Here is a 14680-nt window from a genome sequence, read left to right on the forward strand (position 1 = left end):
AGGGTGATTATTTCCCTTCACACCACACTGATATCATAAAAAATTTATTTTTAATAAAATAAATTATTAATTTCTTAAAAATTTACATAATTGATAGAATAAAATATAAATATTATTTAATTTTACACTTATATTACGTGTAATCAATAAAAAAATAATTTATTATCCTTGTACGGTAAAAATCTCTATAATGATACTATATCTATATATATGAATAACCCCTATAGAGTAATGAAAAATTATAGTTTCGATTTGGGCCAATTATAAATATAAATAAATTTTTTATCGTAATAAATTTTAACTTTTTAAGCTTCAAATTTAAGAAAATATAGTAATATTTATATATAATTTTAAAAAAAATATTATTATACTATGTTTAGTTTTATTATAGTATTGTCCTGTCTTATCAATTTAATTTATATAATATGACAAGATATTTATATATATTATCTATAGTTTCTATTATTTTATTTACAAAATTAAGTATTAAGTTTAAAAAAAAATTTAATGTTTAAATCTCCATTAAGCTATAATTTGTAACCATAAATTTTATTTGATTTTAAATATATGATTATCAGTAAATTTTTTTATTTAATAATTATAATTAAATCTAATAATTTTAATAATCTAAAATGTATATAATACCAGTGTGATGGGAACCGAATCGATTGGATTCTTTTCAGGTGTAAAGGTGGAAAATCAGTGACCAAGTCAATTATCATGGTCTGAAATTTGTTTTGGGCCTTCGGCACGATGAATTGCATTTTCTCAAATTTTGCACTTCTTCACGGGCCCGCCCACATCTAAAACCCGGTCCAGCCTTGATGGGCCCAACAAAACCCTAGAGATGCAGAGAAGGGGTTTTAGAGCTAGACAGAGAGAGTTGCAGTGTACGGTCATGGAGAAAGCAATTGCAACGCTAGATACAGGGACGACATGTTCGTCGTGGAATTATTGTGGCCAAAGGTTGGCTACTGGCTCTATCGATGGTTACCTCTCCATTTTCGACCCGCGTGATCCTGGATCTTCCTCCTTCACTCGCACCTCCAAAATTAGGGTTAGTTAATCTTCTTCTCGTTTTGCTTGAATTGCGCGTGTTATTGTAAGAACTTCGTAAACTTTTTGTCGTCGTTCTTTTTTAATTAAGAAATTCGCAATCCTTAGATTTCCAAGCTTATGGCTTTCTAATGTTTCAACTTTAAAATGATCTATTGTTTGGAAATTATGACTTTGGTTTAGGTTCATGATGCTGGCATTGTAAAAGTTGTTTGGGTTTCTCCTGAACATGGTGATGCTGTTGCTTGTATTTGTTCTGATGGGAGTTTGTCTTTGTGGGAGGAGGTTGTAGAAGGTACTTGCTTTATTTATTACAATTCCCTTTGGCATTGTTTGAATTAATCATCTAGAAGAATTTAATTCAATTGAATTCTTCCAACAATCATGTCATTTTGGGATGATTTCATTTCTTTCATAATGCTTGTCGTGAGGTAAGGGAAGATTTATAAAGTAAATGAGGCAGTAGAGATTTTAGTTTTACTTTGTTTGGGAAGGATGAATATTAAATGAATGTTTTAGGAGGAAAGTTAGAGTTTCTAAACTTTACTTTCTCAACCTACCAATTTGGTGGGTTGTGATATGAAGGGGTTGGATGTGTTTAATAACCTTTAGAAAATCTATCTTCTAAAACTCTATTTTCTAATTGCTACTCCCTCCCAGAACAAGATTGGTTTACTAGACCTTATTAAACCTTAAAAAAACCTTAGAAAATCCAAATCCAAACAGAGCATCAGTTTTATGAGATCTTGCAAGTATGAGAAATGAGTAAATAGAATTGAACTGAAACAAATGAATCCCTGCACTTTTAAACTCTCCAACCACACTTTTTTTCCCCTGTTTTTCCTCTACCTTAGACTGTTCCCTTAACATTAGATAATATAGTGGTATATTGCCAATTATCTTGTGAAATTGAGGCCAAATTCTAGTGTTAGCTTTATGTTCTGTGACCTTTTTTTATCCTTTTCCTCTTGTCTAGATTCACAGCTTCAATGGAAGCTTTCTAGAAGCTTTCAAAGCAAGGGAAATAAAGTGTTAGATGTTCAATTTGGATTTTCGCGTACAATTTTAAAAATGGTGAGTTTATCCATTTATTTATTTTCTCCTTGCTGGTTGTTTCTTTCTTTTCTTTTTGATCAAAAGAGACCATCTAATAGAAACTGCAATGTGTTAGAAAGTCTAAAGTATTAATATTAATGATCATGGATTTTATAGCTGAAAGTAGTATTCAGAAGCGTCGGATCTGTATCTTGTGCTTGGTTTTATACCTTCATGACTTGCATTGGGTATATGTATTTTTAACCTTTTTCCCATTGTTCCACCCAGAAATTAATTGAATAACAGTCCTTTATGCATCATTCTTCACTGCCTCTTACACAATGACGATGCATAGAATTGCTGTTCAATATATAATTTACTTTTATATAGTTTATAGGTTGTGGCTTACTCAGATGGTAATCTGAAAGTCTACGAGCTCTTGGATCCCCTGGAGTTGAAGAATTGGCAGCTTCAGGTTATCACCCTTGTATGCAATTTCTAATTTAAATTAGAGTTTTTAAAGATTTCTTTCCTTCTTGTTCATGTCCTTTTTCTTTTCCTCGCCAGGCTGAATTCCAGAATGTTATTGATTCAGTATCTACATTTGGGAGAGCAATTTGCTTTTCTGCATCTATTTCTTGGAACCCACAAAGGGCTGAAAACCAGGACTTGAGCTTTGTTCTGGGCTTCAATTCAGATACACCACAGTTGAACTCTTCGAAGGTTGGTAAAGTGTGTCTAGTTTGAGAGCTAATTTTGCTATTTTTTTATTTGTTTGTTTGTAGTCTGTGTTGATGGGAACTTTGTTGATTCAACTTCTCAAACTTTCCAACAACAAAAACACATCTGTCTGAATCATCATTAGTTGTACCTGATGTCACATTGATATATGCAAGTTCACACAAGGAAATTATGTTGCACTAAAAAGTTTTGCTTAAAGTATTATAGTGCTTGCTGAAGAACTTTTAAGATGATTAAGAAAGAAAAGCTAATGAGTTATAACATTGCTTAAGTTAATTGTGTAATAGATTCCTGCAGGTGTGGGAGTTTGATCAGGCGCATCAAAGATGGCTTCCAGTTGCAGAGTTGGCTTTGCCTGCAGACAAAAGCGATCAGGTTTTTGCTGTTGCGTGGGCACCCAACATTGGGCGGTAAGGAATTATTTATTATGAAAATGAAAATGTTTCATGTGTAGGCAAATGGTAGGAAGCCCAATTTTTGGATATAGTATAGTGATATAATACTTAACATTATTAGTAAATGAGATATTCAGTTGGACACTATCTGGAATGCTGATGAACAGTTGGATGATTCTGGATTAGGATAAGTTCGGACCAAATTGCTTCTGGCTGTCAAATGTTCTTGCTCCTTTATTTTTAGTTGTACAAGTTACAGTAGCACCATAAATACTAAACCTTGGTTGTATTTCCATTTAGGCCATATGAGGTGTTAGCCGTTTCTACTCACAAAGGAATTGCAATATGGCATCTAGGATTGAACCCTGATGTGGATGGAAGACTATCAGTGGAAAAGGTTGCATTGCTCTCGGGATTTGAAGGCGAGGTACGTGATCTATACTAATCTGTGGAATAATTTATAGCTGAATTTTAATTTTCTTCATGGAGACGGTTTAAGCTGTACTATGATAGTGAATTCTAAAGAAGGAGATATTCCATTTTGGCTTGTTGTATCATTTGGACTCAGAAATCTAACTTTTCAAATGGATAACTAGGAGACTAAGATTTGAGTAAAGTCGCCTTCTCCTAGATGAGAAGGGTGCTCCTGGGTTAATTTGGTTTTATTTCATTAACTTATTTTTGTTGAAAATTGTATTTGTTTGTGATCATCAGGTGTGGCAGATGGAATGGGACATAAGTGGAATGACATTAGCGACCACAGGAACTGATGGGGTTGTAAGGCTCTGGCAATCCAACTTGAATGGTGTTTGGCATGAGCAAGCTGCATTTGATTCCAGTTAAGACCCTGTGCAGAACATCTTTTTTATCAAATCTTGCTTCTGCCATTTTCCTTTTCTGCTGCCAAGGAAAAACATGGTTCAAATACTCCAGTTTGCCTACAACTATTTTTTCTAATGTTTATGTTTGAATTGCGGAAATTGAGATCACCCACAACAGCTTGCATTATTTTCATCCATCAGACTCGAGTGATTGCTTCAGAAAGTAATTTAATATCTAACCGAATGTATTTCAGAGCCCTCACTGTTATGGTTATTGGTTAATTTTCAGTATTTGTTGATACTGTTCTGTTGTATACGTTGTGACCGCCAAATGGTGGATGAGCATCATCTTATGTCATTTCAATTTAGTACTCATACATTCATAATTCATGCCAATAAGCAAAACATGAAGCTCCAAATCATAGACCGAAATAGGTGCAGAAGATGACTTATGTACCCTAATTCTTGTTGATATTTGGGCTGACTGCTTTATGTTTTATTTTTTTCCTGCAGTTTAATACCTACTATTTAATACCTACTTTCAATTAATAAATTCATTTTGTAGGTGATTTACCTTCAAATCTAATCATTATAATACTTCTGCAAATATTATAATATATTTTTTTAATTTTTCTATTAAATTATATAAAAAAAATATTAATGTAAATACTGTATTATTAAAGTGGGCTTTTATTTTAGCATCATAAAAACGTTTCGGATATCTTTTCATAAATAGAATACCAAGGAAAAAACAAATTACTTTAAAAAGGAATTTGTTTTTTTTGCTTAAAATGTCATGTCATCTAAATAGGACACGTAGACAGCATGTTAGCTCCGCTTCTGTCATTTATCCTCTCACCTTGTTTTAATGGTTGACATTTTATTATCTGGATCATATAATTAAATAAAAGAAATCCACACCGCACACCATAACGCACTATCATCATCATCAATTTACGGCCAGAATTGGGTGAGATCTTCAAGGTCCACTTATGGATTTGCTGTATCTCTACCCCATAACATGATATTGTATCACCATTAACTTTTCTTCAACTAGATGTCAGCAAAATTAAGATTTTGGATTTAAGACGTATCGAAAAAAGAAATCATCTCTTACTCTCCGTTTCTTTTGCTTCTGCAAACCAAAAATAAAAAATAAAAATGGCACCAAAGCTCAGATTTTGAATAAAGGTCCATCATCCCAGGCTGATTTTGTTGAAATAAAGTTATTTTGTTCTATTTTAAGTATTATTAATTTTTAATTATATTAAATTTTATAAATAATGATAATTTACAACTCACTAAATTTTTTATATTTTTATAATTATAAAAATAATTAATATTTTATAGACAATGACAATATTTTTATGCTAATTTTATGTAAGTATTATTAGTTTGTGAAAAAATAAATGATATTATGAAAAAATAATTACTTTTTATAAAATTTTATAATTTATGAGAAAATTGATAAATTACGAAAAAACTAATCACCAAAATTATACAAAATTAAACTGAATTATATAATACTAAAAAATTAACAAATTAACAATTTTTCTCGTCTTTTTTTTTAAATTATACTAGTTTTTCGTAAGTGTTACTAGTTACGAGAAATAAATAATATTATAAAAAATAATTATTTTTGTAAAAAAATAATTACTTTTACGAAATTTAATGATTTATAAAAAGATTGAAAAATTTATAAAAAATATTAATTTTTTGTAATCGCAAAATATATTGCTAAATTTTGAAATATGACAATTTTTTTTATATTTTTTGTAAATTATACTAAATTTTCGTGAGTGTTACTAGTTTGTGAAACTTTTATGAAAAAATAGATACTTTTGTTAAATTTAATAATTTACGAAAAAATTAATAAATTTATGTAAAATACTAAATTCTTTGTAATCGCGAAATATATTGCTAAATTATAAAAAATAACAATCTTTTTCATATTTTTTTTTATAAATTATACTAATTTTTCATAAGTATTACTAGTTGCAAAAAAATGAATAATATTATAAAAAATGATAATTTTTACTAAATTTAATAATCGATCAAAAATTGAGAAATTCATGAAAAATACTAAATATTTTATAATCGTGAAATATATTGCTAAATTATAGAAAATGACAATCATTTTCGTAATTTTTCACAAATTACATTAATTTTTCATAAGTAAAATTAGTTACAAAAAAATGAATAATATTACAAAAGAATGATAATTCTTATGAAATTTAATGATTTATGAAAAATATTAAATTTTTTCGTAATCGTGAAATTTATTGCTAAATTATGAAAAGTAATAATAATTTTTATATTTTTTTACAACTAATTTTTCATATATTTTAAAAGTATATTATGTTATTTTAGCAAAATTTAAGTTATCAATTTTTTTTCTTTTTAAGTAACCATCGAATTCCCATTGTTTAAAACTGGAGCCACCCACCTCATAAGGTGACCCAGAAGTCAAAATCAAAACCCATGATTGGAAAAAGAATCCAAGAAATTAACATCTAGAGAATATATATATATATATATATATATATATATATATATATATATATATATATATATATATATATATATTATTTTAATACTAAATAATCAACACATATTTTATTATTTAAATTTATTAAATATATATCAATTATTTATTAATTTAATATATATAAACAAATACACAATTTCTTAAATAGGCTTTTTAAATACACAATTATTTATACATCAAAACTCATTGTTTTTTAAATAGGCTTGAAAGTATTATTTTTTCAAGTTGACCGATAATTTTAGTTTGTTTAATAAATAAACTTTATATAATTTTTAAAAGTATATTTAGCTTTAATTAGCTTACAAGGATATGTGGAGAAGAGTCATCAATTGTTTAACTTGTAACTTTGGACCACAGAAGCCTAATGATATTGGACAAATTTGAGAATTAACTTTTTAAGGACAATATATTTTTAAGGTGTAAACTAGGATTTATATCTCCAAGACACTTATTAAAAATTTTACAATATTAATATTTTTATTAATTTAATAAAATTTTAAATTTAATAAGAATCAATATTATTAATAATAATTAAATATATAAAAATATAATATTAAAATACAACCTATCTACCAATAGACTATCTCAAGTATACTAAAGAGAAATTTAAACATTTCAACACTGTGTGAAAAAACTTCACACAATAAACTTGATGCAATAAATGAAATTAAATAATACGTAACTAAATTTAAAAAGAAAAGGTTGATACTCACTTCATTTTTATGTATAATTTTTTTAATTAAATTGATATGATAAAATTATGAGGCCCCTTATTTGGAGGCAACAGCTGCGTAGGCCAGCTATCCCTGGAGCCGGACTTGGATGTTGGTAGAAATGTTAAATTCAAACTAATTTGTTTCTCTTTTCTAACGCTGTACGGAAGATTTTTATTTAAATCATGATTCATATTATAAAATTTTATAATTTATACGCAAAATACTTTTTTATTGCAAAATAAATAGGACACACCTCTCCCCAGCAGACGAAGAAGGAAAAAGGAGCACAGATAAAAAGAGATGAAGTGTTACCCTCAAGTGTGTGTTACAGGAGGTTCTGGATATGTTGGTTCATGGCTTGTTAAGAAGCTGCTAGAGAGAGGCTACACTGTCCATGCGACTTTGAGAAACTTGGGTATCTCTCTCTCTCTTAATTTAATCTTCTCTTTTTTGGTGTGTATTTGCACATGTCTAATGTTTATAGCTTATTTGAGTGCAGAAGACACATCCAAGGTAGACTTTCTCAAGTCCCTTCCTAATGCAGACACCAACTTGGTTCTTTTTCAAGCTGATATTTACAATAACAATGACTTTGAGCAAGCGATTCGTGGTTGTGAATTTGTTTTTCATATTGCTACTCCTATGCAGCATGATCCTGAATCCTCTCAGGTATCTATGTCTCTTCAATTCATTCTAATTAAAAGTTTTGAGTCGGGTTGTTCATATCTGTAACCATAGAGCTTTATACTGTAACAAAAGCACGGCAAAATTTAGTTGCAGAATCCATAAGAGGGTTGAAATTGATCCTTTCCGGCTATATTTCTAAACCCCAACTTAGTAAACAGAATCATGAATTTAAAACCTTCTAATGATTGAAGTTCGATGCCTCTTCATTATTATTGGAGTGTCTCCTAAACTAATATGTACAAATACGTCTTTGAATGCTAAAAAACAGTACAAAGACAGCGTTGAAGCAACAGTGGCCGGAGCGAAGAGCATAGCTGATTCTTGCATCAGGTCAAAAACCGTGAAGCGTCTAATCTACACTGCAACCGTTCTGGCAGCTTCTCCATTGAATGAAGATGGGAATGGCTTTAAATCTTGTATGGATGAGTCCTGTTGGACCCGTCTTAATCTGTCATTTTCTTTTGGGAATGACAGAGTAATGGTAAAATTTTCCTACAGCCTCATTTACTATCCCCCTCCCATATCTAGAGTCTAGCCTACAGCTCCCTGATCATTTTTTTTTTCTTTCTGTGTAGGAATATACAAAAGGAAAGACACTAGCAGAGAAAGAGGTTCTGATGTATAACCAGAAAGAGGATGGCGGCAAACTGGAAGTGGTAACTCTTGCTTGTGGGCTAGTAGGCGGAGAAACTATTTTATCTCATGTGCCTTTAAGTGTACAAGTGATCAATTCACAAATTACAGGCCATTTATTCGGTTACTATCATGGGTTAAGCTTTTTGCAAGAAGTTTTGGGTTCAATTCCTATTGTTCATGTTGATGATGTTTGTGAAGCGCATATCTTTTGCATGGAAAATCCATCAATGAAAGGTAGATTCCTTTGCTCGGTCGCCAATCCAACTAGCAGAGATATTGCGCTTTACTTTGAAAAACATTACCCAGAATTCAAAATAGATGAAAGGTAAGATCTTTCTTTTCCAAAGTTTAATTTTATATGTTCTTTTCCTGTTTCATAGTCTAGAAATTAAGCCATGGATGACAAAGAGTTTAAGATATATTAATGTTATGTGGATATTGTTAAATGATACAAGTAAAATTCCACTATAGATTCATGGGGGAACCGCAAAAGGAGATCAAACTGGATACGTCAAAGTTGACAAAGATGGGTTTTGTGTACAAGTATGATCTGAAGATGATCTTAGATGAGAACTTGGAATGTGGCAGGCGTCTAGGAGACCTCTCTCGCCAGCAGTAAAAATGTCAGACCTTCCATCCTTGAGATGGGGAGAAAAATATAAAGATTAATGGGCGGTTTGCTCATATAAGATAATGAAAGGCTGTAATTTTTAATAGTCGCATTGAATGCGATGTTATTGAAATTGTTATTTATATTTATATTAATATTCTTATGGTGAATGCATTGAATTAATAAGAAATGATGTTATATTTTATTAGGTTTGGACTAAATCGATTAAATTAAGTCACTCATATAGTTTATCTTATTTTTATATTCTATACGTGGGAAGCTTTAATTTTCCTTCTCAAATATAATTAAGTCACTTAAAATAATAATTTTATCCTCAAATTTGAAATACAATTATGCTCGTAAAATAAAAGAAATTAAATTAATTAATTTATATTTATAATAACACGCGAAGAAGAGTCTCTTCCAAAATATTAATCTGTGGATACATAATGTATGATATTGTTTCGAAATTCCATGTGATTTCGTTCCATAAGTCCTATATGTTCCTCGTCTCAAACTTAGCTGGCTTAAGCAAACCAAAGTCTACTAATGGATTTCTCCTTTCCATCTCTCCTCCTCCTTTCTCCCATCACCACCGTCCTCGTTTCGACATCGGCGGTCAAGAACACACCTTCTATTTCTCTTGATACACATCTCTCTTCTTTGAGAAACTTTTGCAATAACCCTGATGCATGTTTTGACTCATTAAAGCTTTCAATCTCTATCAACATTGACGCTACCTATCTGCTCCACTCCCTCCAGACTGCAATATCAACCAATCTCTTCGTGAGTGCTGGTGGGTCAAATAATGTCATTGAAAAACAAAGAGGAACAATTCAAGAATGCCAACAACTCCACCAGATCACCTCGTCTTCCTTACAGAGAATATCAGTTCCAAGAATCCAAGCTGGTGATTCTCGTAAACAAGCTGATGCAAGAACTTACCTTAGTGCAGCACTCACAAATAAGAACACTTGCTTGGATGGACTATATTCTGCATCCGGTCCATTGAAGACTGTTCTAGTTGACCCGTTGACTAGTACTTACATGCATGTAAGTAACTCTCTTTCAATGCTCCCTAAACCAGTTCCTAGAAAGGGTCACAAAAATCGCCGGCTGTTAGGGTTTCCAACGTGGATATCGAAGAAAGATCGCAGGATTTTGCAAAGTGATGATGATCAATATGATCCCAGTCAAGTGCTTAATGTAGCTGTAGATGGAAGTGGGAATTTCAGTACAATCACTGATGCTATAAACTTTGCTCCAAGTAATAGTGAGAATAGAATAATAATCTATGTTAAACAAGGAGTGTACGTGGAGAATGTAGAGATCCCCATGAACAAGCCCAACATTGTTCTGATAGAAGATGGAAGTGATGTCACATTCATCACTGGCAGCAGAAGTGTAGGTGATGGTTGGACAACTTTCAGGTCTGCAACTCTTGGTAAGGCCATAATATACCTTTAGACTATGTCTATAGCAGAGTTATGCGACGTTGAATTAGTAGCCTAATGGTCGATTATTGCCTCGTAACGGCAGAGGCTTGACTGATTGAGAACAGACCACTAATTGGGTTATATTCTATCTTCAAATTTTGGGCGTTTATGATATCTACAACAGCATTCTAACATGAATTTCATTCACACTATTGTTACTGAAGCTGTGGCTGGTGATGGTTTTTTGGCCAGGGACATGACAGTTGAGAATAGAGCAGGACCAGAGAAGCGCCAAGCAGTTGCCCTTCGCGTAAATGCAGACTTAGCATCAATATACAAGTGCAAGATTAACGGGTACCAAGACACGTTATACGTGCACTCATTTCGACAATTTTAGAGAGAATGTGACGTAGCAGGTACTGTAGATTACATATTTGGCAATGCTGCCGTGATCTTCCAAGGATGTAATCTTATCTCGAGAATGCCAATGCCTGGCCAATTCACAGTCATCACTGCCCAATCTCGAGAAACCTCCGATCAGAACACCAGAATTTCGATACAGAATTGCTCGGTAGTGGCTGAAGATGTTTCGTACTCAGTTTCCACTAGTGCTAAAAGTTATCTAGGGAGGCCATGGACCGAGTACTCGAGGACAGTGATTCTTGGTTGTTTTATCGATGGGTTTATTGACCCAGCTGGGTGAACTCACTGGTCTAATGATGAGGAAGAAAATCTGGATAATTTGTATTATGAGGAGTTGGATAATAATGGACCTGGTTCTGGAACAGACAATCGATTAAATTGGACAGGGTACCATGTTATGGATGATTATGATGCTTATAATTTTACTGTTTCAAATTTCGTTGCTGGGAACTAGTGGTTAGATTCCACTTTATTTCCTTATGATGATGCGATTTAAAAAGAAAGTAGCTAGGAAATTAATGTTTGCATTCCCGTAATTGTTTAATTTTTTGATATATATATATATATTGAACCAAGTAGGCTTCTGTTGGAGATCAAAGACAGCAAAGAACTGACAAATTAAAATTGTCTCCCAAATCTTGCTCGAAGTTGGTAACAGCCACAATCTATTTCTTTCTGGGATATATATGTGGCGTTGAAATTGAGAGCTTTTGACAAAGGAATACGAGTCAGTACCAAGGAATAGCCACAATCTTCTCATTACCTTTTGCCCTATTGTAATCTGATTTGATTCAGATTTTGTGGTTTATATAATTTGAGAACCCAATGCAATTGAGATATGCAATTTATTTCTCATGCCCAATACTTTTGTTTGTAATTCGCACAATTACCAAATAATTATTCCTCCTCTGCAAATATTATACAATATTCACTTTAAGGTCCAACAAAGTCTCATTCTATAATATTATTAAGTCCATTATGATTAGCGTATGAAATAATTTTAAATATAAATATCATAATTAACGGCACCACATCAATTTCTTGAAATTAAGAATTATTATATTTCTTATTTAAATAATTGAAATATATGCCATGTCAATTTATGATTCTAATTTGGATAAAGGATTAAATACCTCTCATAAATTTGTAATTCAAATAAATTTAATTTTAACTATTTTAACAAATGTCCCCATAACTTCTGCTTAAAAAATTAAATAGATTTATATTTTGAAAAAATTATAAACATATAGAATATCTATTAATTAAATAAAATAAATTTAATAAATATTAATTTTTAATATTCAAATAAATTTAAATTAGCGGTATTTTGTACATTCTGGTGTCAATAAAATTAGCGGCCTGAAATCAAGTTCGTCGTCATTGTCTGGGGGTGGGTGGGGGGCCTCGGATGTAATGGTCTGTAAGATGCTAGCCCACAATTGGCCCGAAAAAAGCGGCCCTGAGAATCCAATCTACTTCTCTGCCAGTGCCATCCAACCCATTACAACGGTATGGAATCTCAGTTCTCCACCAACAAATTAGATTTTCTATCCATGCCTGCATCGTAAACGACTCCCTAACAATGTCGATCTTTTCTTTGCAACCCCATTGCAAAATACCCAGTTCGCTATTCCCTATTTCCTACTTGGGTTCTCCTTATTTCTTGCAGAATCATCATAAAGATTCATCTTTCAGAATAGGCAAAGATTTCAGGTTCTTGAAAGAATCAAGAATTATTAGTCGAAAGAAGAGAGAAGGGATTATATGTGGTGTGTCTTTGCTTCCAGTCGATCCATGGGCACCTAATATTGATTCACAAAGCATCGCTTCACAGCTTTTTGCATTTTCTTTGTTTCCTTATATTGGTTTCTTGTACTTCATCACTAAATCCAAGACTGCTCCTAAGCTTACTCTCTTTGGTTTCTACTTCTTGCTTGCATTTGTGGGGGCTACCAGTGAGTTTCTTTGTCTGTGTCTCATTTCTTTTTATGCTGTTTTGGGTGATTTAAAGATTTGAAAATTAATGATGCATTAATTTGGTGGATGAAACCCAAATAGTCCTAATAATCATCACCATTACCATCAGTGCATATATGATGTGCATTAGCATCAAATTTTACAACTTCCATCGTAAATGGTTTAAGAAAAGGATACTATAGCCCTCATTGGTCCTCGGGTAGTGGGTTCTTTTTTCTTGACTGCTTATTTCTAGGCCCCATGAAGTCAGAAAGATTTAGCTCCACACCCTTTGTTAGTTAGATAGGAAGAGACATACAGGAAATTTGATGAACCTAACTCAACTCAACTAAGCCTTAGTCTGAAGCTAGTTGGGGTTGGCTATATGGATTCTTATCCTCCAATCCGAGCAATTTTGGGCTACATCTTCTGAATGATAAGTCCACTACTCTCCACATGACTTCCTCAAAAGGAAGAGATTGCCTGTTGTAATATAGTAGGATTGAAATTTGAGAATTAATATAATACAGTGTTGTATTAGTTTTACTACACTTCTGCTTTCTGTGTCAATATTTTGGCTAACAATTACAGTTCTTATTGCATGTCCCTGCAATTGTTGGATTTTTTTTTGTCTCCCAGCTTTGTTTTAACTATATTGACATTCTTTCTGGTCATTCTTAATGCTTCCACATCCACTGAGCAGTCCCAGCTGGAATTTATGGTAATTCCTCCCATTGAGCAAGATTTCTTTTATCTAATAATGTTTACAACAGCGCCTAACATTCAACTGAGACGACTCTTTCGTGATTGAGACAGCAAAGGTGCATTATGGAACTTCCTTGTCTAATGTGGATTGGTTACATGGGAGTGCTGAGTCCCTTCTCACCCTAACCAATTTGTTCATTGTATTGGGACTGAGACAAGCCCTTAGGAATAATACAAGAGATACTCAAAGCAGAACAGCAGATTCTGTTCCTGCAATCAAAGAGGAAAAGAATTCTTCTGCTTAGGTAAAGGAGGCAAGCTTATCTATTCATTTCCATTCCCATTACTTTTTTTTAAGCAGTCATTACTTATTCTTTAGTCAGCAGATTATGTTTACGCTTTCTTTTATTTATTTGAATAGATTTTGGATGGTCTATCCTTCCTGCTTTTACTTTATTTTATCTTTTCTTGTGTTCTCGTCCTGAGTGTCATCAATTATTGACCAGAATTATACAGGCAGGCAGTCCCACCTTCCCAAGTGCTTGCGATATTGGATTGTTGTCAGGAATTATATGTGCCCACGGCCTTTTGTTCTTCTTGGCGTTGGTTATTTTCAACAGCAGCGTTGTGGTAAACGCCATAATGCCCATTTCAACTTTGAATTGTGTAATTTTTATTTCTTTGCCCCGTCGTACTTGTTTATTCATGGCAAGGGCAACCTCTTTATCCTCTTCTTTTCTAACTTTTCATTTTCCCCTTATGTTCATAAGAGAGAATGTTAGTTTTTTAAGTGTGAACTTTTATTTGATGATACACCTATGACAGAAAAAATGTGAATTAGTAAATTCTTCTGTGCAGCTTATGCGTACTGTTGAACTTGCTCTCAATTTTTTTTTAATCGTCTGCAATGGGAGA

General features: G+C 32.3%; 3 protein-coding genes and 1 pseudogene across 5 annotated transcripts; all 4 read left to right on the forward strand.

The window, feature by feature from the left end:
• Positions 1–774: 774 nt before the first annotated feature.
• On the forward strand, positions 775–4360 carry LOC8287748 (protein SEH1). Its single transcript, XM_002509891.4, has 8 exons — positions 775–1057; positions 1240–1351; positions 2033–2130; positions 2489–2566; positions 2659–2814; positions 3130–3242; positions 3528–3654; positions 3942–4360. The coding sequence occupies exons 1-8, from the start codon at positions 848–850 to the stop codon at positions 4068–4070; spliced, it is 1023 nt and encodes a 340-aa protein (XP_002509937.3). The 5' UTR covers positions 775–847; the 3' UTR covers positions 4071–4360.
• Positions 4361–7407: 3047 nt separating this feature from the next.
• Positions 7408–9453, forward strand: LOC8287749 (putative anthocyanidin reductase). Its single transcript, XM_002509892.4, has 6 exons — positions 7408–7424; positions 7559–7727; positions 7812–7981; positions 8268–8480; positions 8575–8960; positions 9107–9453. Exons 2-6 carry the CDS (start codon positions 7613–7615, stop codon positions 9252–9254), a joined length of 1032 nt encoding a protein of 343 aa, XP_002509938.2. The 5' UTR covers positions 7408–7424; positions 7559–7612; the 3' UTR covers positions 9255–9453.
• Positions 9454–9681: 228 nt separating this feature from the next.
• On the forward strand, positions 9682–11914 carry LOC8287750 (annotated as a pseudogene).
• Positions 11915–12495: 581 nt separating this feature from the next.
• On the forward strand, positions 12496–14622 carry LOC8287751. 3 transcript variants are annotated; one of them, XM_015716351.3, is made up of 4 exons: positions 12496–13059; positions 13764–13781; positions 13877–14070; positions 14286–14622. In XM_015716351.3, the coding sequence occupies exons 1-3, from the start codon at positions 12687–12689 to the stop codon at positions 14068–14070; spliced, it is 585 nt and encodes a 194-aa protein (XP_015571837.1). In that variant the 5' UTR covers positions 12496–12686; the 3' UTR covers positions 14286–14622. The 3 variants fall into 3 exon arrangements, with proteins under 3 accessions (XP_015571837.1, XP_015571831.1, XP_015571822.1); XM_015716345.3 differs by having other exon boundaries at positions 12497–13059; positions 14282–14622; XM_015716336.3 differs by having other exon boundaries at positions 12501–13059; positions 14272–14622.
• The last annotated feature ends 58 nt before the right edge of the window (positions 14623–14680 follow it).

The sequence above is a fragment of the Ricinus communis genome, chromosome 5 (genome assembly GCF_019578655.1).
Source record: "Ricinus communis isolate WT05 ecotype wild-type chromosome 5, ASM1957865v1, whole genome shotgun sequence".
Lineage (NCBI taxonomy): Eukaryota > Viridiplantae > Streptophyta > Magnoliopsida > Malpighiales > Euphorbiaceae > Ricinus > Ricinus communis.